The sequence below is a fragment of the Pleurodeles waltl genome, chromosome 12, assembly GCF_031143425.1.
Source record: "Pleurodeles waltl isolate 20211129_DDA chromosome 12, aPleWal1.hap1.20221129, whole genome shotgun sequence".
Taxonomy (NCBI): domain Eukaryota; kingdom Metazoa; phylum Chordata; class Amphibia; order Caudata; family Salamandridae; genus Pleurodeles; species Pleurodeles waltl.
This window is the reverse complement of record NC_090451.1, coordinates 431,940,784-431,968,168: the sequence shown is the minus strand read 5'-3', so window position 1 is coordinate 431,968,168 and position 27,385 is coordinate 431,940,784. Positions and strand designations below refer to the sequence as shown.

At 43.1% G+C, this 27,385-nt stretch overlaps 1 protein-coding gene across 1 annotated transcript in view; it reads left to right on the top strand.

The window, feature by feature from the left end:
- LOC138267136 (polycystin-1-like protein 2) overlaps positions 1–27,385 on the top strand; it is an 835,832-nt gene that overhangs the window by 776,931 nt on the left and 31,516 nt on the right. The window contains exons 32-37 of the mRNA XM_069215990.1: positions 747–975; positions 1,635–1,731; positions 6,766–6,906; positions 15,596–15,781; positions 24,360–24,687; positions 25,529–25,662. Coding sequence (XP_069072091.1) covers positions 747–975; positions 1,635–1,731; positions 6,766–6,906; positions 15,596–15,781; positions 24,360–24,687; positions 25,529–25,662 — 1,115 coding nt within the window. The remainder of the gene's footprint in view (positions 1–746; positions 976–1,634; positions 1,732–6,765; positions 6,907–15,595; positions 15,782–24,359; positions 24,688–25,528; positions 25,663–27,385) is intronic.

Below are 27,385 nucleotides of genomic sequence, written 5' to 3'. Positions count from 1 at the left end.
ATGTCCACACTTTATCTGTCTGTAAGGACTGGTTTATTGTATTTTGAAAATGTAATACATTTTCATGGAACACCTTAAGGGGCAGATTGAGCAATTCAAAATTACGCGAGGTGGGGCAAAGTGTTGATAATTTATTGATTTTCCGGACCAAGAATGTATTTGAGCTGGGAAGTTGCTATAAAAGTAATTCAAATAGTGCTTTGTGCCTCTTTGCATTAGTTTGCATAAAGGGGGAGTCCATTGGGTAGTACATGGATGTTCCCACGCTACCACCCATGATTTTTGATGCAAACCCTAGATTTTAAAGTTGGTAGGCACGGCTTTGCACCAAAAATAACACCTTAAGACAGGCATTAGAAAGGAAAAATGTTATTACTTCTCCTAAATTTTCAAACATTTCATATGTGGGGCACTGTACAGCACACATCCAATATGTGAAAGGGTTTGTACTGGAAGGGCACCCTTCCAATGTAAAATCTATGCTAGACATCACACACGCACCTGTACACTACGGTGCCAAGGTGTGTGCAGCGCAAGATAGCCTATTCGTGCGCCACCACTGGTGAAGATGGCAGCGGCACCATATCTTAGATGATATGGCACTGCTCTCATCTCCCAGTAACTTTGGTTGCAGTAATTTTTAATAAATCTGCTGGATTTGAATCTGCTGTTTTTGGATAATTCCTCTGCTAGTTACATTTTTTTTAAAGTCTGCATTAACACATTCCTTTTCTTTCACGTTGTAGATATTCCCCAACTCCAAGCCTTTCAGGTGACATCAAGAAAAGCTCGTCCAAGGGCCTGCCCTGGTGGTTTGTTTTCATTGGCTGGGCCCTCATAGCCATCACCAGCGGGGTGTCCGGCTTCTTCACCATGCTCTATGGTCTCCACTACGGCAAAGAGAGCTCCATCAAGTGGCTCATCACCATGGGAATCTCGTTCTTTGAGAGCCTGTTCATCACCCAACCTTTAAAAGTAATTCTTCAACAAATAATTACTCTAAAATATTTTTGCACAAGCTTTCTTTCTGCTCCTTAGCACTGCACAGTCATATTGCTAGGCGCCTCTTTCTTCATTTTCTTGCCCATAAAAGGCATCAGAATCGCAACAAATGTGGCAACACTCTAGGGAATCTCTGCAGAGAGGCCAGAGATTGGAGGAACATCGAGCACGAACGACCTCCCCATTTGCCTGCCAAGAATTGACACAAACTACTGATGTGTTTGAGCAGTTTCCACTCGTGTATTGTGGGGATTCTGTCTCTGAACTCAGTCTACCACCTTCCAATCACAATAGCCAAATCTTATAACCCCCAAAAGCCTAACGCTGATCTGTTCCACAGTGATACACACACATAAACGACCCCAAGCATTCAGTATCACTGAAGCCTTATTTTAGCTGGAAAAACTCTGTATTTTGCATTGATTGACAATGCCGGCATCATCCAGCTTCGAGGTGTCAATTTAGCAACCATAACACAAACTACAACATGAATAAATAATACAATTTCATAAGTTCCCTTAAATCCCATTCACAGCATATATATATAATCGTATAACAGCCTATGACTAGAACATCAATTTACTACGAATAGTGAGTGGTTAACCATGTTTACTTAAAATCGTGTCTTTAAGGTCCTTGGGTTTGCTGCATTCTTTGCCCTGGTTTTGAAAAAGGTTGAACCTGAAGATGAAGATGAGGCAGCAATTGAAGGTCCCCTCACTTGCCCAGGTATTTTCTTTTTGTATTATGTTCTTCCCAGTTCAGTTACATGACAGTTAAGTTCAATCCAGATGAAATTCCCCAGAGATCTCAAGTAAGTACCCTAGGTCAGGCGTTGCCAGCTCAGTTAGTATTCCCTTCTAATCTTTGTGTAATTGTTTCTTGTAGGCATGCACAAATGAATGGAAAATACACGTACCAGGTTGCAAAGAAAGTCAAGGACAGAGTGTAGTATCATGGTTGTATCCTTTTACTGTATGTCTGAGCTGGTGTTTGGAATACTGAGAGTGGATGTCTTACTAGGATGTTGGTGTGTGGAGAGGAGTGGAAGCTGGAGGTGGAGGGTCAGTTGGAGGGAGGATGGAGCCCTGACAGGAGGTACCTGCTGTTGCTTTAACCTAAGGGCTTACCATGAAATAAAGAACTTACCTCCTTCCTGAGTAGCTCCGGACTCCTGCCAGAAGACTCTACCTTCTAACCACCGGACTCAAACATGACATTAGAATACATGAAAAATAAGTGCCTTTCTAAATAAGCGTTCCAAATAGCTTCATTGAAAGAGAACCAAGGAACACATTGTAAACCAATTAAGAGGTAAAGAAATATAAGAAAAAGCAATGGCATATTACGTGTTTGCCATGACCTCAAAACACATTCGTAATGTAAAATCTACCTCTATCTGTTGGAGGGTTACTTATCAAGTCATACCTACCAAGCCGCACTGTGAAACTGTGTGTTACGTGATATCTGTTCTCTTCACGGTCACCCGGTGGGTGCACAAGTTCTAGAAAGGTCAGTAAACTATAACTTGTGAAGTTCAGTTTGTTTTTTGGTTCAAAATATTTTGTTTTAACTGACATTTTCACCTAATTATAGCATCACTTGAACCTTTGTTACCTGGTGTTACAGGATGAATTGAGGAGTGTGGCTGTAAAAGGGCAACCTCTCCCATGGTCGTTCTGCCATCAAGAGTGCGACGGGTGGAAAGATTTGTATATGTAACTTGATGAGCAGAAGTTGTGCTGTTTGCCATATAATTTAGCAATTATGTCACAGTGTAACAATGGCTACCTCGTGGGTTACATTCAAAACTGCCATTCCTAGAATGTCTCTGCGCTAATAAAAGGAATGCTTATAGGAACAATGTGTTAATACAGATTGAAACCACTTAAGGAGGATGAAAAGTTGAAACGTGTCATGGTGTCTGGTGTAATGCTGTCTGACAAATAAATGGAATTTGTTGCTTTGTGAAATATATACAAATTTATATATATACACCACCCAGTGGTGGTTGCCACTAGTTACTTATAGTTAGGATCTAGTTTCTATAGAAAAAGCATTTTTTTGGTTTGCTAATACCTTTGGCACAACATTTTCCAAAAAAATACAACGCTCACTTCAGCATCTGTCTGGAAAGTTTTGGGGTCATCCGTCAAGTGAGGGCCAAGAAAAAGCAGGGGTCCAAAAATACTTTTTCCCTATGCATTTTTCCACAGGGATTTCGAACAGGAATAACGCCCAAACCACTGGACGGAATTACCTCAAATTTGGCACAAATGTAGCTCTTGGTCCAGAAAGTGCAATTTTTCTTATTTGGTGTAAATCTGTTCAGTAGTTATTGAGAAACTAAAGAAAAAAAACTCATTTGTTTATATGGGGACTTGAAGGCTCTGTAAACCCTCCTGATCTCATGCTAGGACCTGATTGGCTACCAACACTTCAGCAGGGAAGTGTTGGCAGCCATGTTGGGACTCAGCTTCAGCAGAGTCCAGAAAAAAAAGAAAAAGAAAAGGGGCCAGGGTAGAGACACTCTGGCCCCTTAGCTCTGGTGCTGGGGTCCCAGAGGGACCCCCCCCCCCCCCAAAGCAAAAAAAGCATTTAAAAAAACTTTTTGACGGGACATGTGGCGGATCTGCATATCCACTGGAAAGTTTTTAAAAAAACAAGCAAGGGCCCCCGCGCTTCTTTAAATGAATCTCCAGGCTGGGCCAGGTCCTGGGGGCATTGGAATTTTGAATGCAGTGAACCGCCACCTCCCCAGGGCTAAGTTCAACTAAAATATGGGGAAGAAGTACCCAGCCCCCCAAAGCACCGGGGACCACCACCTACCCAGGGCAGAATTAAAAATGAAATGCGGGGGGTACCTGCTCCGCCCCCTCACAACCCTGGGGACTGCCATCTCCCTGGGACAGAATTTGTAATGAAATGCAGAAGGGCTGCACCCTCTCCCCCACAGCCCCAATGACCACCACCTCCCGGGCCAGAATTAGCCTGGGGACCACTACCTCCATGGGGCTAAATTTAAATAAGATAGGGGGTTTACTTCAGAATCCCTGGCCCCAAGGACCACCACCTCCCAGAGGATGCATAAGTTGGAGGGGGACCGCACGGCCTCCCTTGAGGAGCCAGTGATGGCCCTGGGGACTGCCACGCCGCAGGGCTGGCTCCTGCTATGTCCCGGGGTGTCCATCCCAGGACATATCTGTCTAACAGCTCTCACTTGCTTGAAGCAGAGGTTTCTTCAGTTTCCCTGCCTGCAGAGATGTAGGCAGGGAAACAGAGGAAACAATTGCTCTCACAGACAGGGAGACATTTTGGTATGGTTTTGTACGTTTAAAATGTGAGCCTAACTATAATGTGAATTTCTATGTTTTTTTAAATTCTATTCCCTAACTATAACATCCCTGTAACCTTTGGTCCTTTCAATGAATTTACAAGTCTGATGATCGTAAACCATGGCATGCAAGGAGTAAGGATGGGTGGTGCTGACAGGAACTTAGGTTTGGGGTGTATTTTCCTGCAATGTGAGGCAATTGTGAAGTCCCTACTTCGTTAATCATGATGTCTGCACTTTAGACTGATATCTAGCACAATTATAGTCTGATATCTGGGGCAATCATGGCATTTGGTGAAATTATATGATGACCTATGGCACAAATGGCCTGTTATTTATGGGAAATAATATGTGGCATCTGGGGCAGCACTGAGCTGATATCAGAGGCATTTATGAGCTGACATTTGTGGACTCATGAGTTGAAAAACCCGACAACTGAGAGCTGTCCTTTGAGAGGTAGTGTTTTGACACCGGGGGTAAGTACGCGGTGACATATGGGGCAAACTAAGGTTGATATCTGAGGGGAATAGTAGCTAATGTCTTGGTCACTTGTATGTAGATGGCGAGCCTCAGAAAGCTCAAGCCAGACTTGAGCCAGACGCCTGTCTCTGCTCCAGGTTCTCTTTGATCTTTGGCCCAAAATGAGACGATCCATCATATGGCTTCTGCCCTCCACCCACACTCTAACCTCATGCGCAAAGTATTAAACACAAAGGCAAAAGACAGAGATACCTGTTTAGAGGCTGAACTGCATAGTGTGGAACCAGAAAACTTGGGATCAATCCTAACTTTCTTGTTTTACCAAATTATGTGACTCGACAAGTATTTTATTTAACCAAGCCTCCTTTTTCTTCATCGTGACTTAAGAGAACACCTTCAAATGTGTGAGTTCAGGTTGTGCAGTCTACAAATTCCTCTTGTGTTTGATTTGATACAGTATAGTGTTGCTTTATGAAAATATGAATCTAGGCCACATATAGGCAGGGGCGGCTCCTCCATTAGGACGGAGGAGTGTCACCCATCCCGCCAGCAGCGGCAGCCGCAAAATCTCCTAAAGAAAAGGATAATAAACTATGTTTATTATCCTTTTGTTTGAAAGGGGCGGGGCCACGGGTGATGTACACTGAGGGGGAGTGCACAGCACTCCCCCTCACTGCGCATGTATGTTTGGCTGGCCATCTCAGGCTGGCTAAACACACATGCACACAGCGCTCTTGGGCTGGAGAGAGCCTGCACAGGCCCCTAGTCTGTGAGAGCAGCGTCAGGATTGGCCGCAGGGCAGGCTGGGAGCCTGTGTCTGCGTGCAACAGAGGAGCAGCGCTACGCGTCAGAGGAGGTAAGGTTTTTTTTTTCTTAATTTAATTTTTATTTTTCCCCCCTCCATGCGCCACCCCGCCCCTTCTGCACACGGCGAACTGCCACTGCATATAGGTGCAAAGGGCAAGCGACTTCGCTCTTAGTACACCAGTGGAAACGTCGTCAGTGTGGGGGACATGAATATATCTACATCCATGTTAAAAACTATCCCTTTTAATAAATGCCTCTCAATGAAGTGATGTAACCTGATTTACTAAGGGGAAACAATTTTGGGTGTTAATGAAATGTATTGTTTCCATTTTGAAGTGACTTAATCATAATTTCATATAATGTTTGTTGCAGACTTACATTGCAAACTTTTTCAGAGCTCGGCTTGTACAATGGCTCTTTAAAAAGCCAGGCCAGAGGTTTGGCTCGGCTCTGGCTTGGCTCTTCCTGTTAATTTCTTGGCTTGCTCACCCAGAAACGTTTTAAGGCAAGAGCAAAGTGAGCAATTGCCCAGGGCCTCTTCCCTCCTAGGGGCCCTGCTGGGAAAGTGAGCTCTCTTTGACCTCTGTCTATTCTATTTTTCTTTTTAAACCTCTCTCCTTATCTGCCAATCCCTACATTTAACTCTGTCTCTCTACCCCATGGCATCTTACGGATTTTTGGGGTCCTGGGTAAGACACCTTACCTCTTTTTGTTCCCTACAGGGCCCCCCAATATACGTTTCACCTTGGCCCCCAAAATCCTTAACATGACACTGCACTCACCTCTACTTGAATAATGGGAAATAAAACATGGATGCTATCAAGGGCACTTTTTCAAGGTGAGTTATATGTGGCCATTAATATGAGGAGTAATATGGGTGTTATATATTTGCAAGATCTTAGTTATCAGGAAATCCACTCCTCACTTATCAGTCACACCAATTGATGTAGCCTATATCTAAGAAAAATAAATAAAATAATTGAAAGCTAAGTTGCTTGAACGGTTTGCAAAAAAGAAACCAAACCACAACAAAATGTAACATATTCTCTTGGTTTGAAATAAAGTTAAAACTTTTTTTTTAAAACAGGGTAATAAACATTTGTAAATGGCATTGACAATACCTCACTGTGTTACTTTAATAGGTGATAAACTTATTATATTCGGAGCTCGGAGAGACAGCAACAGCAACATCTATCAACCGCCTCCTCCAACAGACATAGAAAGAATGAAGAAGAACTATATACGGGAGCAGAAAGTGTTTGCACTTATTAGAGAAATACTAGGTTGGTTCTTTTTACATTATAGTTCGTAGTTATCTTGTACAACCTTGTCATTTAAGTATGGTGTGATATTGTGCTGCGCGCTGTGATTTTCTTATGGCCCTGTAAATGGGGTGGGGTTAATAAAATACATAGGTTTCAGTTTTTCCAATATAGAGTTAAGGGGATATTCATAGTATTGCAGAGATTTTGATCACCATCGTAGCACAGGTAGTCAGAATTATGAAAGGAATGGCCACAATTAGTCATGGATAAATACCATTGTGCCAGATCCACTATTAGGCAATGGATAGTCACAACTATGCCTGTTATAGTCAGAATGTCACTATTTTGACCACATAAGGCTATAGATCGACCCCTATAGTGTGAAGGATAGCCGTACTGTTCTCATTGATGGCCACAGTATGCTGTGAACAAACTAAAATCACGCCAATCGTAGTTAGATTGTCACCCTGAATTACAATGCTGTCATGGATAAGTCACTATATTTTCAGGGATAGCCACAATGTTGCTGTGAATTACCCAACAGATACTCACTTTATACAGTACAAACAAAAGGTAAAGTCCTACTCAAGAAATTCTTGAAGTTATCAAATTAGAAATTTATTTCATTGTTGTACAGACGTTGTGATTTCATACGCTCAGAGAGTCACTTATTTTCGAAACAAAAATAATATCCAAGATGATGACAAGGGAAGAGAAGATCAGCCAACACGTGTTTCGCCCCCTCTGGCTATATAAGCCGGGGCTTTCTCAAGGCTGAAAAAGAAGAACAAAATCAAATTCTCTGATAGAGTTAATCAAGTATGACGGAAAGAAAGCAGATACCATCAGACACCACCAATTGGTGAGCCAAAGAACTAATCCCGTGCAAAATAGTTTCTAATCTGATGTTCCAGACTTGGAAAAATTCCAGCGTAAGAGGAGTTAGTAAGTGATTACAGTGGAATTCGAGGCTTGACTGGTCCATAAGAGTCAAGAACAAGAACAATAGAAAGTCAAGGGCCAGGCGTGCTACTAAAACTATGATGTGTCAAAATCTGTGATGTTAAAGAAGAAGAAGAACTGTGATTACAGCGAGAGTATTAAACCAGGCGGTAACCAACGATCACTCAGTTAGTATCATATTCACTCTAATTTAAAAGTGATTTACGAAGTAAGGTGAATATCAGTTAGGCATGTAGTACCCAAGTCCAGAGAGACCTAAAGCTGTCCCAAAAAATATAAAATAAACCAATACGTAACAGTGAGAAGCAATGATAGAAAAGTATTAAGGTGTTAGCAAACATACCATAAAGGATAAGGCAAACATTTATTATTTGGATACTGAATTAGTCATATTCTGTAAGGAAACAAAATCAATTATTAAGGCATACCAGACTTTAAAAATAATGTAAGACAAACTACGTGTAACAATAGTAATAAGTGTGGTATAGATAAGTAAAATACTGGCTGAGAAGGACATACAAATTGTATTCTGCCGTTTAGACAAACATTCGAGATTTTCACGAAAATTATAGTTGTTGATCAGAAAAAACACCTTTTGAAAGTGAAATGTGTTGAGAAAATAATGGAAAACTAATGTTAAAAGCTAACTAGAATGAGCGACATCTCCGTGTGTTAGTAAAACGTATGCATGTAACAGCAAACGCTACCAGCCTCACCTTTAGAGTACACGAAGATCGGACCGCCGCATGGAAGCGGCAAAAAACAGGAAAACGGGACGGGCGCGTAAGCGCCGAGGTCACGTTTAAGAAACCTGTGACTGGTGAAATGGTCCTATCACGTCGTTGTGTTTAGAATAAAAACAAACGACCCACTAACCGATCCCAAGGGTGATGATGGGCGCCATCTTTGTGAGCCGAAAAGGAAAAGAAAGGAGAAAAACGGGTGGCGTCTTTATGTGGCAAAATAAATCATCATGTCAAAAATCCCGCCATCTTTGGGGACCAAGTGTTACCATTTTATAATGGTCTGATGCTTGATAAAAAACATAATGAAAGTTAATAGAGCATTCTACGAAGAGAAAGTGAGTTAAAAAGGAGAGAAGTGAAATACATAAACGGGGACTAAAAATAGGGCAGAAAAACCAAATTTTTGTGAAAATGTATTAAATTGAGGTGGAAGGACCCTATAAGAGAACAATAAGCTAGTAAAAAACAATAATGTCGCAGAGGTACAACAAAACACTACAATACTATAACATATGTATCTCAAAAGAAACGCCTAAGATAAGGCTTGGCAAATATAATACATTTCAGATTGCAGTTCCTGAGAAGCGAAAGAAGATAAAGCAGAAAACCTTTTGTTGTTTACATTAACCAAAAGTGCCATTCATGATCTTTGTTGAGGCCATTGTTAACTGTATCATATTTAATATTTAGCCGGCTTTCTTCTTGGCGTAGTCGCAGTAATGTGTTGCCACCTCTTGGAGAGGGTGTAATGCGTCGTAGGCCACTGAAGGTAAAAGTGCGTTGGTGTTGATGATAATTAATAAAGTGTTCAACCATTGGTGCTTGAGTATCAGACTTTTGTATGTTCCGAAAGTGTTCCTGGATTCTGGTTTTTAAAGGACGGATCGTACTGCCAATATAAGGTAGGTTGCAAGAGCACCAAATAGCATAAACAACATGAGTAATAGCACAGTTAATGAAGTCAGTGATCCGGTGAGTACAGTGTTGATGTTGACTAATGTAGATTTAGAAAGACCCAATTTGCATACAGAGCATTTACTGCAGGTGTAGAAACCTTGTGGTTTAGATGGTAGAAAGGTAGTGGAAGGCCTGCGTTGAAAAAATTAGGGGCAAAGTTTATTACGAAGGTTAGGTGCCCGCCTAAAACCTACTTGAGGGTGGTTGGTGATATATTGGTTAATAGAATAGTTGTTCAAGAGTAAGAGCCAATATTTTCTTAGTGATTTTCGAATATGTTTGTGGCCATTATGAAAGGCTGTAATAAAGCGAACAGTTGTGTTCTTAGTGGTTTGTTTGGGTTTATTCAGCAGGGAGTTCGGATCCATACTTCTCACTTCATTTCTGATGGAATTTAGGGAGGCCCTATTATAGCCCCTAGATGTAAGTGTCATGGTCATTTCAAAAGACGTTTTGTCATAGTCAGAGATGTTAGTGCAGTTGAGTCCAGCTCGTCTAAATTCGCCTTTGGATATATTTTGAATAGTGCTCGATGATGACAGCTGGTGGCATGAAGAATTGAGTTAGCAGATGTCGTTTTACTAAAAAACTTGGTCTGGAGTTTATTATCTTCAACAAAAATCAATAAATCTAGATACTCAATTGAAGAATTGGAAATTTGGTAAGTTACCTCTATCTCCCAAGGGTTTGGTTTGAGGGACTGAATAAACTGACGAAGGTGGACCTCTGAGCCTTGCCAAATAAGCAGGATATCATCAATATATCGTCCCCAAAAGATAATGTGTTTGGTGAAGTGTTCCGAGCGATCTGACCAGAGCCAATAGTTTTCCACAGCTCCCATCAGGATACAGGCGTAGGGCGTAGCAAATTTTGCCCCCATCGCAGTCCCTTGGAGCTGTAAGTAAAAATTGCCATCAAAGAGAAAATAATTGTTTTCAAGGCTGAATTTAAGAAAGTCCAAAATCATAGCATTCCGTGTCAAGTACTGCACCGATCTGGTAGACAAGCATTTGCTCACTGCTGCAAGGCCATCATTGTGTTTGATAGAAGTATAAAGACTAACAACATCAATGGTTGCAAGAAAGTAGTCTGATTGCCACTCTATGTCTTGTAGCTTTTGTAAGATATCTTTTGTGTCTCTAACATAGGAGAACAAATTAGTCATAAATGGTTGAAGCTCTTTATCAATAAGGGATCCCAGCTTAGAGCATATAGAGTGTACTCCTGATATTATAGGTCTGCCCTTTGGTGGATGTCCTGCTTTATGAATACCTTGGATATTATTTTTGTTTTGAAAATAAGTGACTCTCTGAGCGTATGAAATCACAACGTCTGTACAACAATGAAATACATTTCTAATTTGATAACTTCAAGAATTTCTTGAGTGGGACTTTACCTTTTGTTTGTACTGTATACCCTTCCTAGAGGACGTGGGTCCTTGTCCTCTGGTCAAGTCCCCCACCTCATGAACAAGGCATTCTTACAGGAGAATAGTGAATTTGGACCCTCTCCAGTATTGGAGTTTTGTTTTTCAGATACTCACTTTATGGCAGAGACAACCAAATTATTGTTCAGAATGCACTCAACAGGTGGCAAGTTAAGATGGGACCATGCCATGAGATTCAGCAGTGTACCATTGAGCCATCACCCCAGCCAGCTCTGCTACCCACAGTTATACACCATCACTTTCCACCTGGCAGAATCTCCTCATCCTCATCAGATAAAAGTGCTGGCATCAGTAGCAGGAGGCAGGAGAAGGGTGGTGCAAACCTCAGTGCATAATGCCACAAGATGCTTGACCTCAGCAGGGCTCAGCAGTTGGAAACGGTTATTTACAGCACTCCACCTTCTGAATTGTGCTGCGTCTGAGATTCTGAGCCTGGACACCAAGAGAGGAGAACGTACGGGGAGATGTTGGAAATTGAACAGAAAGAGACAGAGAGGCCGGGCACTTAAAGGCAGCGGCAATCTAAAAAACATCAGAGCAGTCACGGCTCGCATCTTCAGTGAGGAGGGGGGCGGGGCGGCACGCATGGGGGGCAGCGCGCAGGAGCGGGTAAAATAATGTATTGAAATGAAGTAAAAACGTACCCGCTCCTCGCCGCAGCGCACTTATCCTCCGTCTCCTCAGGCTGCAGGCAGGCACAGGCTCCCAGCCTGCCCTGCCCCAATCCTGACGCTGCTCAGAGCAGCGTCAGGATTGGCTGGCAGCACCCTGGCTGGGTGCTCCCAGGCAGACTGGAAGCCAGTGCAGGCTCTGTCCAGCCCAGCAACCATTTTGCTGTGGCTGGAGAGAGCCTACAGCGCATGTGTGTTTAGCCGGCCCGAGACAGACGGCCAAACACACATGCGCTCTGAGGGAAGGGCAGAGTGCACTCCGCCCGGTGCTTGTCACCCCCGTGGACCCACCCCTTCCACCACGATGGGATAATAAACCTTGTTTATTATCCCTTCGTGGTGGAAGGTTTGCAGCTTCTGCTGCTGGCGGGGGGCAATGCTCCTCCACCCTAATGGAGGAGCCGCCCCTGCATGAGAGTAGAGACCAGACTAGCTGCAGTGAGAGATGGGATGTGAACACGCAGCTGTGGCTGCCTTATGCACAGTCCTTCTTGGTCCTGCCTCTCCATCAGTCCCCTTTGACCAGTTTTTCAAGGCAGTTCCTGTTTCTTAATCCAGGTGTGGTACTTGCACAGCCTGAAATCCTGTTGTCCGCTATCACTGTTATCATCCCATTGGTGGAACTTCCAATGTTCTCCACAGTCACCCTTCTCACATACGTTATATACAGCACCATTTTTCAGGATTGCTTCTATTCCATGTTGATAGTCCTTCAATAAGATGTTTTTGTGCCACAGTCAGGTCTAGGTGATGACGTGGCAGTCTACATGAGCAATGCATTCCAAGCACTTCTTGCGATAGAACCATTTGTTTTGACATTTGGGTAGCGTGGCAGTTACTGCTAGAACCACCAGAAAACACAAGTTTCACTCTCTGGCCCCTTGGAATGGAACAACCAACCATTTGTGCACAGAGCCGGGTATCTGAGCGTTACACTTATTCAAAATGAGTTTTGACTTTTCTATCACCAGTATTACATTAGTGAAAAAATAGAGAACCCCTTTTTCTCATTGGTAGTGTGAGTTAATAGCTAAAAAATGGTTCTCCGTTCATGCTATCATGCAGTGCTTAATATGTAAATAGAAAAGTGCCGGTGCTCAGAGCTCTCCTCTGAAACACGTGGCTGCTGCAGTTAAATGTTCAAGCACGGAATACGGAGGCAGCGTAATCCTGAAGCCATCTCGGGCCTCTTTAATACATTTAAAGCCACTCCCAGTGCTTCAGCTCACTGTTGCAGCTTTCTGCTTTCTCCCTTTGTGATGCTTTTTCGTTTTTCCCTTTCTCCGTCTTTCCCATATGTGTCTTTTGCTCGCAGCAAATGCTTGAGGCAGAATACTAAGCCCCAGCCCTCAAAAATAAGTGCCGGTGCTCAGCACCGGAAACAACAAGCACAAATTAAGCGCTGCTATCATGCTATAAGCTAAAAACAAACCAGTAAATACAGATGTCCGCTTGTATACCATTGGACTCTAGCTAGGGGGTCATTCTGACCCAGCCGCCTGGAGGGAACCGCCAGAATACTGCTGCGCGGTCAAAAGACCGCCGCGGTTATTCTGGGTTTCCCACTGGGCTGGCGGGCGACCGCCAAAAGGCCGCCCGCCAGCCCAGTGGGAAACACCCCTCCATGAGGATGCCGGCTCCGAATGGAGCCGGCGGAGTGGAGGATGTGCGACGGGTGCAGTGGCACCCGTCGCGTATTTCAGTGTCTGCATAGCAGACACTGAAATACAAAGTGGGACCCTCTTACGGGGGGCCCCTGCAGTGCCCATGCCATTGGCATGGGCACTGCAGGGGCCCCCAGGGGCCCCACGACACCCCATACCGCCATCCTGTTCCTGGCGGGCGAACCGCCAGGAACAGGATGGCGGTATGGGGTGTCGGAATCCCCATGGTGGTGCAGTAGCTGCGCCGCCATGGAGGATTCCGGAGGGCAGCGGAAAACCGGCGGGAGACCGCCGGTTTTCCTCTTCTGACCGCGGCCAAACCGCCGCGGTCAGAATGCCCTGCGGGGCACCGCCAGCCTGTTGGCGGTGCTCCCGCCGACCCCGGCCCCGGCGGTCAAGGACCGCCGGGGTCGGAATGAACCCCCATTGTGTCTACGAAATTACTGGTGTTTCCTGTTATACTGGTAAACCTTGTCTGTCCTGTTTATGTGAATTTATTTCATTTTTTGTCATGTCTAACGTAGTAACCGTACCAATCTGCATTCCTCTCCCTGCCTTTTAAGCCCCTCTCATGTGCCCTCCTTGTTGTATAATGTTTTTTAACATTAAATGTCAGCGTGAGTCATTGTTGGAAAATCTGAAGCTTACCTCCCTCCCACCTCACTGCCAAAGCTACGCCCTTGATCCTCCGCAGGTGTAATTTGTTGCTGGTGGATAGTTTGTGACAAGATTGGCCTCATATCCTATTTATGAATTGTCACAGCATTTAGTGATCCCTTGCCTTCTCCTTCAAATCGTATCCGAAGCTGGTGGAAAATTTGTTATATGATCATCATCCTCCTATGAATGCAAAATGTCACATGCATATTTTTACGTTACAGTTGAGTGGCTGCACTTTTTTGTTTCTCTCTGTGATTATAGACCAGGGCTATTTTACAGAAAGTACCCAGGGGGAGCAACAGACATGTGTGCCAGCTTTGTACACCCCTGGGGTACTTTGGTATTACAGAAGGTGCAGTGGATTCTTGTGCAGCCCTTTCTGTAATACAGATAGTGCTGGGACACATGTAGCACCATTGATATTTCAAGGGGTGCCCTTTAATTTGCATGGGGGCATGGCCCCATGCAAATATGGGTATCTCTTTGCCTCTGCACCCGTGCTATATTATGGACACCAGCGCAAAGGCAAAGAAACTGTCAGGAGGTGTACTGAAAGTGCGCCACAAAAAGATGGCGCAATGTCAGTGCACCCTCTGAGGGCAGCTCTTCTGAGGGATGAAATGAGGTCCACGGACCCCCCCTAGACATTCCCTTGCAGGTGGGTGAGTCACTAACTGCACCCACCTGCAAAGGGATCTCAAATCCCTTTTGAAACTGCAGGCGGATTGCCACCTGCACTGTGAAACACGAAGCGGCTTTGAAGCAGCCACTCCATATTTTACTTGAATGCGCTTCCCCAAGGGTAGCACGAGTTTGCGACTGCTCTGAGGATAGCGCATTCAAGATAAAAGGGTACACTTTCCCTGTTTGTGCACAGCACACCTGTTTGAAGGTGTGCTGTGACACAAATAGGAAAAACGCGTCCTTATCATAATATAGGCCCAGGTCCAGTCATGAGCTCCATGATACAAAGTCCTCGATTACGAGTGCCTCATAGCATAACGATCACTGATCGAACACTTGTTTGCCCACTGATTTCAGTTGTTGCAATGTTAATATTATCCAATAATTAGGGAGAATGATAAAGATCGCAGTTTCGGATAAGGTTCCTCGTTAAATTTCAGCAGGTCAAAATTGCAGGAAATGTCCCGGTACAAACTGGTACAAACTGGAATGCTTGTCTTTCGGTGTCCTAAACAGGAAATTCGGTATTTTATACCCCATTTTTTATAGCTGAATTCGGAATAGGTGCTATTTATCACACCTAATAAATTCCAGACCTCCCAAGTATCATATTTCAGTGCCTACAATAAAGTTGTGTATTTTTTTTTTAAGTGAAGCGGTTTACTATTCATTTTATCACACACTGTACCAAGATCCAATTTAAGAGCTGAGAATATATATTCCCAGTCTTTTGACATATTCAGTGCCTTTTCATGAATTTATTGTGTACTCCTGCACAGCATAATTACAATTAGCAATATTGTATGGGTCTAAAATATGGGTCTGGTTTCTGTTATAAAGTACATAATAAGAAAATAATAGGCAAATAAATGTATTTTACCCAGAAGTAACATGCCTTATCTCTTTTCTTTCCAGCTTATTTGGGGTTTCTATGGATGCTGTTGCTGGTGGCCTACGGTCAGCGAGATCCAAATTCCTATTACCTCAACAAGCACTTGCAGAGCAGTTTCTCAAATCGCTTGCAAGACGTCAACAGCTATCAAGGTTTCTTTACATGGGCAAATACAACACTGATCAGCAATTTATATGGAAGTTATCCAGGTACTCAGATTTCCATCAATATTCCTACATGTCTGCATCATTTGCAAAGTATACATCACATTTGTGCCGAACAAATCCAGTTTCAGAACCACCCTAAGTCATAGTGATTACCACCATATAAACATGAAGTATTATCTGATAGCAAGCTACAGAGCATTCATGTACCTGTCGAGGAAATCCATGTAAAGAATACAATAGACATTTTATTATACTATGACATGCTTTAAGTACTCAAATTCTCATGAGGACACCACAGTTCTTCGAGTGCAGTTAACAAGTATTGGCAAGTCAATAGGTCTGACTTGCATTGCAATTTACAATCCACACCCATTTATTTGCTCTGCTTGAGCTTGGGTGCAGTGGAAACCACTAAGAGGAGCAGCTGCCCGGCAGCTGGGCATGCGCATTGTGTAAGGGGCATCCAGGCACCATGCAAAAAGAACTGCTGGTCGTGTTGATTGTGTGAGTTGCATCCCAGGGCAGAGAAGAGGAGCCACCAGCCACCCTCACTCTGTGACCAGAGTTCCAGTTCCACAGATGGGTTTGCAGTGCCTGAGGAATAGTAACACTGCATGCATAAGAACTGAAAGTGATAAAATGTGTAGTGAGTGAGTTCGATTTTCATATGTGAAAAAAGCATTGATGCATCCCAATAGAGTAGGAAGCTTAGACACAGAAAGGTAATAGAAAGACATTAGAACTAAAAATACTATTGTGGACTGGTCCAAGACTTGATTGCAATATCACAAGACAATGGCTGAATGGTCCTGAGCCAAAGAAGCCAAACGTTGAAGAATGCTGACCTAAAGTCCAACATACACAAATTAGTTTTAATATTTTGGGGAAAACAAAAAGGCCTTGCCTTATGCCAGGCCTAAAAAGACATACTTTTAGGTCCTACTTTTCAGACATGCCTCACCAGCAGATTGATCTTTTCCACTCCCATGCACTAACTGAGGCCGGAGGCCCAGTTGAATATTTTCCTAAAATCTGCAGAACAGTTCTTTCTATTTCAACTAGTACCTTGCAATTGTATGTTCATAATTTCTGCATCAAGGAAACATTTTTCCATCAACTTATTTTTCTTTTGAGAATTTGGGAAGAATAGAGATAGGCCACATGCCAGGGACTCTTTCCTGTTCTCCATGCCTCTCTGTGTGTGACTCCTGTTTGGCCTTTTGGACCCAAAAAGGACCCTATCCCAGAAAAGCTGCTCCAGATGAACTTCAATCAACAACAAATGCATGTTATCTAATGTCCTGGTACAAAATACCTCTCACTGTTTCTATGCAATCTGGTGAAACATAGGTAAAATAATTTGCCTCTCCTGAAAACATTGTCCTTTGGCAGCTTGGCACAAAAAGCAGTCAGACTTAACTTAGAGGCAATTTGTAAAGTATTTATGCAGCACACAAACAGTAATAAAGTGAAAACACAACACAAAAAAATCCCAAACCAATTTAGAAAATATAGTAAATTTTAATAATTATTTGACACCAAAATTACAAAAATCCAATCAGTAGAACCAGAGTTATGAATTTTTAAAATGTAAGGGTCAAAATAGCTCCTAAAAGATAAAAGCTCCAATGGCGGACATCTGGTCACGATAGACTTGGGCAAAGTCAAAAGTTAAGGCCTATTGTGATGGAGTGCGGTTGGATAAAAGAAGTGGATTGAGCCCGGTCAGCGCTTACTTAGGCCTTAAAAAAAGTTTGAATAGAAAATGTCTGAAAAGGTAGACGTTAAGCGGGGCAAGGCTGCAGGAGTGTCCGAGGAGGGAGCTTCATCATTGAATGGTAGTGGAGTGAAGCTGTGGTGAAGATTTTTACCTTTGGATTTAGTCGCCCAGATGGAAATCAAAAATCTCCAGTGGGATGAAGCAGAAGACTGTAGCTGAAGAGTGTTCCAATAAGTCGGATACCCCTTTGGTGAAGGTCCACTGAAACAGATTTGTTTCTGTGGAGAAGCACATAGCGGGAGAAGCCATAAAGTCAATCTGACCAGTGATGCACCTCGGTTGGATAAGCCAGCAGGTTGGTCCCAGTCTCCTCCTGGTTCTCAGAGCACTTTTTGTCCAAATTGTGTCTAAAGCCTCAGTTTTCGAAAATGACCATGTGGGCACCTTTAACACCACAACCAAGGGTACAGGAGTAGATGGAGACCTCTTGGGGGTTCAGGGCTCACCTGGGCTGGGCCAGGTGCGGGTTCAAGATGGTGGGAGCCTGTTATGTCTCTGTGGCTCTGAACAGGAGGCCAGAAAACTAGCCCTTAGAGCCACTTCTGGAAGGCCTTGTGCAGTATTAGATGTAGGGCTCAGCAGCAGGGCTGGACTCTGAGGGTTCAATGCAGGCTTCAGCCAGCAAAGCAGTCCTTCTGTGTACAGCAGCAGTCTGGCGGAGTGTACAGCAGGTCACAGCAGCAGGCAGCCTTCTGAGAGTTCTTCCCTAAGTCCAGTAGTGAACTGAAGAGTGGGTCTGAAGCTCCTATTATTATACTCCGGTGCCCTTCTCCTGGAAGGTGTGAGACGTTTCTGGGAAGGTTCTTTGAAGTTCTTGGAATTTCCTGACTCCCCTACCCTGGCTCCAAGCTGGCTAAACTGAAAATACAGGGCTGGTAGGCCTGTTGTGAGGAGTCAGGTGCAAGTGGGGCTATGCTCAGCCCTACCCACTACCCCATCCTGCTAGTTGATGGCCCATTGAGGCTCTGCTAATCCCACTATTGTGTGACTGCCTGGGAGGAATTCAACTACACCCAGTCATGTGACCCAAGACAGGCTACAGACACAAAGGGCTAAGGGGCATGAAAATGTCAACTTTCTAAAAGTGGCATTTTCAAAAGTGTAATGATAAATGGGACTTCACCATCAAAGAGGGTTTATCATTACAGTTTCACAGGTACCAAACATGAGCTAGCTACCTCTTCTCATTTAGGAATTACAGCTTATTAAATGCAATAAGGAATCCCCAGTGTTATCCTATTGAGGGGTAGACCTCACAGTAGTGAAAAATGAATTTGGGAGTTTTCCACTACTAAGACATGTAAAACTTAAGAGTACATGTCATGCCTTTTAATTACACAGTACCCTGCCCTATGGGCTACCTACGGCCTTTCTTAGGGGTGATCTATATGTAATAAATGGGGAGTTTAAGGCTTGGCAAGGGGGTTTCATTGCCAAGGTGACATGGCAGTGGAACACTGCATGCAGGTGACAGTGGCAGGCCTGGGACATGTTTTACATGGCTACTTAAGTGAGTGGTACAATACGTGCTGCAGGCGCACTGGTAGCACTTAATTTACAGGCCCTGGGGATATGGCATACCATTTTACAAGGGACTTACAAATAAAATAAATATGCCAATAAGGTTAATGCCAATTGTACCATGTTTTATGGAGAGAGCACAAACACTTTAGCACTAGTTAGCAGTGGTAAAGTGCACAGAGTCCCAAGGCCAACAAAAACATATTCAGCAAAACGTGGAGGATGAGACGCAAAGAGTTTGAGGGGGGCCTGCAGAGAGGGCCATTTCCAACACGTTCTCTCATACACAATGCCACCAGAGTTTAACACATGTTTCTATTTGGATTTTTAAAGTTTCTAGAACATAGTGGCAGTTATACTTTGCATTTTCAATTGCAGTGTTCTTAGGAAAAATATTAGTGAAAAAGACTTTAATGTCAGTCAGCCAATATAGCTAAATAGTTACATAACTCTACAATTTCAATCACTAAATCCTGCCTATTAATGGGAGTTTAAGCTGCCTTTTCTTAGCATAATCTAGTATATTTGTTTTGTTTGTTGTTATCTTTATAATCCTCTAATACTGATGAAGTCTGCTACAGTCCCATCACATTTATGTTCATAATTACTGAATCAGATACATGCTGCACACATATTTTTATATGGTGGAAAAAGAGTGAAGACCCTCATATCAGCTGCATGTAAAAAAATCGAAATAGGGTGCAGCAGGCACTTCTGTTTTAAACCCTTTCTGGTGTATATTTTATCTGCTCTCCTGTACCCACCCTCCACTTTTACTGTTATCCAAGTTTTACACGTAGAAGTGGGATTCTCCTCAAAAGCAGCTTGGAGATTCTCCACCCTGATAATTTGGCAGCTCAATGTCTTGCTGTTGGTGAGAGATTCACCTTTGTCCCAGCAGGTAATGTGCCTCTGTTTTGCCACTGTTCAGCCTTGCTGGTAGCTCAGTTGATGCTTAATGGATCACTTTTTGAGTGCTCAGTGCAGAATTACCGAGCTACCTTTGGGGCTCCATTACAAATGCTTGGGTGTATTTGCTGCTATTTATCGTACCAGCGAAAATCTGCTGTGATAAATAACATCACTTACAAGTTTGTCCCTAAAATTATAAATTAAATGCAGATTTTGGGCCAGATGTAGGTAGATATGGTTTTGCAAATCGCAAATTGTGAGTCGGAGCGACTCGCAATTTGTGAGTCGCAAAACCATATGCAGAATGGTGTCCATGACACCATCTGCGAATCGCAAGGGGGTCGCAAAGACCCACCTCATTAATATTAATGAGGTGGGTCGCAATTTGCGACCCCCTTGCGATTCCCTGCACTCACAGGGATGGTGTTTTTTTCTTTTGTATTGCAGCCCGTTTTCCTTAAAGGAAAGCTAGTTGCAATACAAACGAAAAAATTAAACCATTTGGTTTCATTACGTCAGAGTAGGCAGTGGTCCATTGGACCACTGCCTGCTCTGAAAAACCATTTTTGGCGATATTCACAAAGGGGAAGGGGTCCCATTGGGACCCCTTCCCTTTTGCGAATGAGTTAGCACCCATTTCACATGGGTGCTAACTGCGAATTGCTTTGCGACCGCGTTTGCGGTCACTAAGCAATTCTGCATCGCGGTGCGAATTGCAAATAGGAAGGGAACACCCCTTCCTATTTGCGAGTTGCATTCCCATTTTGCGAGTCGGTACCAACTCGCTAAATGGGAATGTGCATTGCGATGCCCTTTTTGCATGGCGCAAACTGCGAATTTCGCAGTGTGCGCCATGCAAAACGGTTCCCACATCTGGCCCTGGGTGCTTTCTACTTTGCAGACCTTTCCCCCCCCCATTAAATTTCGGCAGGTTTGATCTGCTGAAATTTTAAGAATTAAAAATCTGAAGGTTGCACAACGTATTGTATCTCTTGGAATTGCGACCAGGGCTGGCTTTAGGGCAGTGCGAATGGTGCGGCCGCACCGGGTGCTGACCTGGACTGGGGGGCGCTGACCTCAGGGGAGCGCTGTTTTTAGCAAGAACTTATGAAACTTGCGATTTAAAAGCACCTGCTGAAAAGTTCCTTGTGCGTCCAGCGTTCAGAAAACAATTAAAATGTCAAGCAACCTCGTGTGATAAATGTTCCTGCTAGGGAGAGAGAGAGGGGAGTTTTGTCTAGCAGAAGCTTTGACTGGCCATAAAGTAGCATAGAGGGTTATTTATGCCTGTTGCAAAGAAAAGTTCTGTATTCTATGTGGACAGCTGAGTGGATTAGTAAAGTCGGCCTCTACAGGTGCTTTAAAACAAATTAATGTATGTGAGAGGGGCTATGGAGAGATGAGGGGCACATTTGCCGGGTGGTAGTAAGGAATCTGAGGAGTTGGTCAAGGGGTGGTGGTGGGGCGCCAAAAAAAATGTCGCACAGGGCGCCACCAGCATTAAAGCCAGCCCTGATTGTGACCCCTGTGCAAACACATATTTGTGCAAGGACCACAATTCGAGGGAGATATTGTAATTGAGACCTTATTAGTAAGTGTTTGGCTGCAATATTTTGTTGGTGCTTAATGAATTACTTCTTGACTGCCCAGCTAGATAGATGTGTGCCACACTTAGGCCCTGATTACAAGCTGGGGGATACATTTCAACCCCTGCAGAAAGATGAGTTTGCACTGGGATCAGAATTCTGTGATGTGCAATTATTATCTCACCGCCTATGTTTTCCCCTGACATATTTTTGCAGGTCAAACCTGCCAAAAGTAAACTGAGAAACAAGCTTTGAAAAAAGGAAAATCATGTGGATTTTGGTATTTCAAATACCGATTCTGCATGATATGCCTCATTTTCAAGTTAAAAACTGAAATACAAGGTATTTACCACATCTGGTTAATACTTCATACCATGGTAATGCCTCTGCAATGATCCAGAGCTTTAAGACAGGTGACATCAGCATCCATGCCAACATTTTAGGACAGGCGAGTGTGATATTTTGTAAAAGAATCGGGGAATGTATTTTCGTCACTGACTTCCTTTGAAGCATAAGCCATTTAAGGCAGGAGGCAGCTAAAATGAAGGTATTTTGGCTTACAAAAATCCGGTATGTGGGCATGTAGGCAACAGAGTGGCCACTAGGATAGCAAAGGCAGAGGTGGATCTGCCCCCTCCCAATGGAAGCATAGCTATGCCATTGGAGCGGGGAGGCGGAGGTGCCCATAACCAATGCAACAGGCCTCATTAAGAAGGTCGCACACATTTACAGAGCATTCTTTAAAGTTATGAATGACCAACTCATATTGCGTTGATGCGTCCAAGGGTTTGAATGCAGTTCAGTCATAAGGTATGTCTACATGAAACCTTTTGCAACCATCCAGTCACATTGAAAACCCTGCAACGTTCCAGATTTTAGACTGACTGCATATTTTGTTTTTTATTTACAACTTCACAGCAGACTGTATGTCTCCCCTAAGTGCTGCAAATAAAAGGTAAAACTATTGCACAATGTAATGATACTCAAAGTACGAACTTTAGAAAGATGGAAGACTGAGTTATCTGCGAAGATTAAAACCTGTGACTTGTACATCGCAGCATATATCAACAACAAATGTTTAATTCACTGAAGCATCCTATAGTGTGTGAGAATTTGTTGGCAGAGAAGAGGATTTCAGTTGCATGGACCTCTACCAGTGCATTTGCACATCTAAAATCATACTTCGTACAAAAAAAAAAATTCTGCAAATTCTTTCAGCAAACACAATTTATGTTTGAGTTATTGATGCTTCCATGTTCTTCCCTTTTGTTGTAAGTATTGCAAACAATATGCACTAGTGGCAATCCACACCAGCATGTCCTCAAGATATAGTCAACTGCACACTAATGGTGAACGCTTCATTATTGTCACTTCCACCAACCATCTTCATGTAGAACTGTGGAACAAGCCAATTTAATCTTTCAAATTCTTAAAGTTTTAATTGTAAATGGTCTTCATCAAACATACAATATTGTATTGTGTGTTGTTGTTGGCTTTAAGTTATTAGCTGTCTCCATAATTCACATTTAAAACGGTTTTGGATCTCTTTGTCATTTTTTCGATATCTAAATATTTAGTGTGCCCTGTGGTTTATTACTTTGTGCGACGCTGTTCAGGAATCGAGTAAGACAGTGAGACCACTTATTACCTGACAGGAGGCTGTCCATTGCTTACTATTGGTTGGCTTCATTGTCACTCTTTTATGCTTGCTTCTTACTCATCAGGTTCCATAGGCTTCCTTCCTCTTCAAGTGTTTGTTCCTCCCCTGGAACATGGGCGCATTACTATGTATTTCCACTGCTTGCTTTTTTGGCTCTACTTTTTTCTTTTGTGTAAGTACTCTAAGAGAATGTGTGTTTTAGCTGTCTCTCTCATGTACTTTCCCCCCTTTATTCCTCTGCCAATCCCTCAAGCACACCCTGCCTCCATTGTCGGTGTGCTTGCCCCAAAGTCCCTACCACCAACCCTTTCTTGTTCATTGATTGCCCCAGACCCTCCTGTCCACCCTCCATTGTCTGTGTGCTTATCTCCTGCCCCTACCACCCATCCTCCATCATCTGCCTGCTTGCCCCAGCCCTCCCGTCCACCCTCTATTGTTTACCTGCTTGCCCAAAGCCCTTCCTGCCCACCCTGTATTGTCCGTCTGCTTGCCCCAACCCATGCCACCCACCGTTCATTGCCCACCTGCTTGCCTCCAGCCCCTCCTCCCCACCGTCCATTGTCTGTGTGCTTTCCCATCCACTCTCGCCTGTCCTCTTCCTTCACCTACATCATTCTCTCCCATCTTCCCTCCCTTCGTGTTGCCTCAGGGAAGCACACTGTTGAAACATTTTATAAAGTGCTATGAGACAGCCACTGCTAATGCGCTTTTCACAAAAAAATGCATTTGTGTTGGATGCATCATATTGCTTTTTTAAATGAATTTTACCCATTCTGCACAGCACCCACGCTGCTGTACTGCATGGTTACAAAAGATTGCCACTAGCTCTCAGCGGGACCTAATGGCTTGGCCAGTGTGGTTTATGCGCGTCTGTCAAATTATGAAATGTGTTATTTATTAACCAAGCATTTCCATATCTATACTTTTTAGCTACGTTATATTCATGAACTTGTCATTTTTTGGATTGATCTATTTTATTGTTTTACTTATTGTGTTTACATTTTCTCAATTGCTTCGTATGGTTTTATTTGAACCGAAATTAATTTAAGATGATGACTTGAGTCACAATTCGTTTTATATTTAGAAAAATATAAAGAAAACAGCTTTCAGGGAAGGGGATAGCCCTGATAACTGTTTAATTTTTTTTTTTTTTACTTATAGGATTTGTCACTGATGGAAACTCGAAACTTGTTGGCAGTGCCCGGATTCGGCAGGTTCGCGTGAGGAAGGAGACATGCCCAATAGCTAAGATGCTTAGACACTCTCTAAAAGAGTGCCATTCAGCTTACTCACTGGATGCTGAAGACATGGCCGACTATGGGGAGCATTGGAATCTTACAGTGGATACCAATTCATCAGACAGCAATCCTGCCTGGAATTATCAGAGCCAATCCGCCCTCCGGGGCCATCCAATCTGGGGCAAGCTCGCCATGTACCGAGGAGGTGGATATGTAGTGTATCTGGGAAACGATGCAAAGAATGCATCCAGGTAGTTTTATACTCTCTTAAATTGTTAGGTTCCTTTGTAAGGTATTGTTTAGCACTTGTTCAATTTGAGTGGCCATTGAAAACATCCAAAACGTTCACCAATTAAAATATAGATAAAACATTAAGAGACACTAATACAACTAAATAAACATTTAATCCTGCGTTTGCCAGAAAAACCACGAATATAACACAAATAAATACAAGCGCTAGCAAAGCCAATAGGTCTGGCATTGGCTGCCTGATTTTTGGCTTTGTCAATATTTGTTTTGTAAAGACACCGTTTTTTCAAAACGTTATTATTTGGCGAGCTAAAAAGCAAACATATTTTGGTGTGTAAAATCCATATTGCTGTACTATTCTCTGGTGCAGTAGGGACCTACTTTGTTTGAGGGCGTGCTCCGTGTGAAAGAGCAGAATGCCATCATTCACAGTGAAGGTAGCCAATGTCTGAAATGGGCCAACTCATTGCCACATACTGTATGCGTTGGTGGAAAGAAGAAAACTGTGAATGATATATCAACAGACCAATGGACGAAGATGACTGGTTGAATTAAGTATATTATTATATTTATGATTTTAGTAAAACCAAAGGTCTCATCTGACTCCAGACACAAAAAATAACATTATTCCATTTTGGATGGTAGTTTTAACCATCTTGTGTAGGCCATCTAGATTGTAGTACTAGTGATCAACTCAACATGCTTCTGTCATAGAGAAAATTAATGTCCATAATGCAGACAAGGTTGCCTAAAAGGTTTGCAGATTACTACAGGTTACACCAGAGAACTGCGTATGGTTAAACAATGTTGTATGTGTTTTCTCTCATTGTTTATGTTTTTCAGAGTTATCCAATATCTTCATAGAAATATCTGGTTGGACACCTATACCAGAGCCGTCTTTGTTGAGTTCACAGTCTACAATGCTAATGTGAACCTGTTCTGTATTATCCGAATATCATTTGAGACAAATGCCCTAGGTGAGAACATGTATTACAGTTATCTGCTAATGATTAGTAAATATTATTTCACTCTACTGATGTTTATTCCTGGACGATTTTTTCCCGATACTCAAAATGCACCACAAACCGACTTTTCTTTTGCATCTGCAAAACTAGTAAAACTTCAACCGTTTGTGCTGATTTTGGTATTTTGAGGTAGCTGTGTTTTTTTAATGTAGGAAGGCACACAAAGTAAATTCAACAAAGAACGCAAGATTTCATTAATTTTGAAGATCGTAATTTTTCATGTTTTGGTGAAATGTTTCACCCACCACCAATGATCTTCAGTCCAGAGATGTAATCTTAGATTTCAGTAATAAAAGCACCGTGGGTGTGGTAGTAGTTTTAGTTTTAAGGACTTTTAAAGTGCATAGTTACCCTAAGGCATCCCAGCGCTAAAATAACATGACTACTGCCATAGACAAGGAAGATCCAGAAAATTAGCTACAAAAAAGGATAGTTTTGAGTTTCTTCCTAAAAAGCTGCTCTGAGGGTTCATAACGAAGCTCAGAGGGAAGATCATTCCAAAGGCGGGCGGCCTTGGTAGAGTAGGAATTGGCTCCCCAAGCTCTCTTGAACCGAAAGATATTAACATGTCGAAAGGAGGAAGATCTCAGACTTCGGGAGGGGGCATAGATAAGGATCCGTTTTCTAAAGAACATCGGACCCTTATCATGGAGGGCCCTGTGAACAATACACAGGGCTTTAAAGTGGGTGCGCTGCTTGATGGGGAGCCAGTGGAGTGTTGAAAGAGCCGGCTTTGCAGACAGATGTCTGGGAAGATCAATAAGGAGCCTGGCTGCTGCATTCTGTACTGTCTGAAACTTCTTTATCACATAGGCCGGGGAACTGAGAAACAGAGAGTTCCCTTAGTCAAGGCCGGAGAGAATCCGAGTTTGAACGAGGATACTTCTAGCCGTAGAGGGTAGAAGGTTAAAAACCTTCCTGAGGACTCTTAAAATACCAAAACATGTAGAGGAGACTTTTTTCGCTTGAAAATCCATAGTCAAGCGGGAATCCAACCAAAAACCAAGTAGGTGTTGATATATAGCATTTAAGAAAATATATTGTCAGTTCCTAAAGGTTGGGCAAAAATTATTTAGTCCCAACTGCATTGTTTAATATTTCCACAAAGGCTTTGGGCCAGAGAAATAATAGTGCAGAGATCTGAGATCAGCACCAAGGTGAGAGTAAAAATTAACTACACAATGCCTGAAATTGTTGTTTTTAGGAGAAAGATAGTAAAAGTAGCATTGCAAAGCTGGGCAGAGGAAACAATGTACACAATCTGAGGCTATTTTGGTGTTGGGTGTTGGAGTGCCCCCTGTGTGGTATATGGGCATGTTCTCCTGTCCGGATTGAATGCATATCAGCTATTCAGACTTTTATTGTGGCCCTGGCATCACTCGAATCAGGTGTGTGCTCAGAGGCCTAGGGTAGATCCTTACTCTGTAGTGTCCTGGACCTGTTCTGTGACCTCAAGGGGTGCACCAATCATACACTCGTTATGAGAGAAGAACTGTTAGTTCCCTGGTTATAGTGCATAAAACAGTGGAGGCAGCATATCATGATTTGGATGGCTCAATAGTGTTGCCAGACCTTTTCACCTGTGTCACTCGGAGTGAGGCCTACTAGCCCTAGCCATGTAAATTTCCACTATTCTGTGTACGCCTAGAACCTCACACCGGTATCCTGTGTGTAT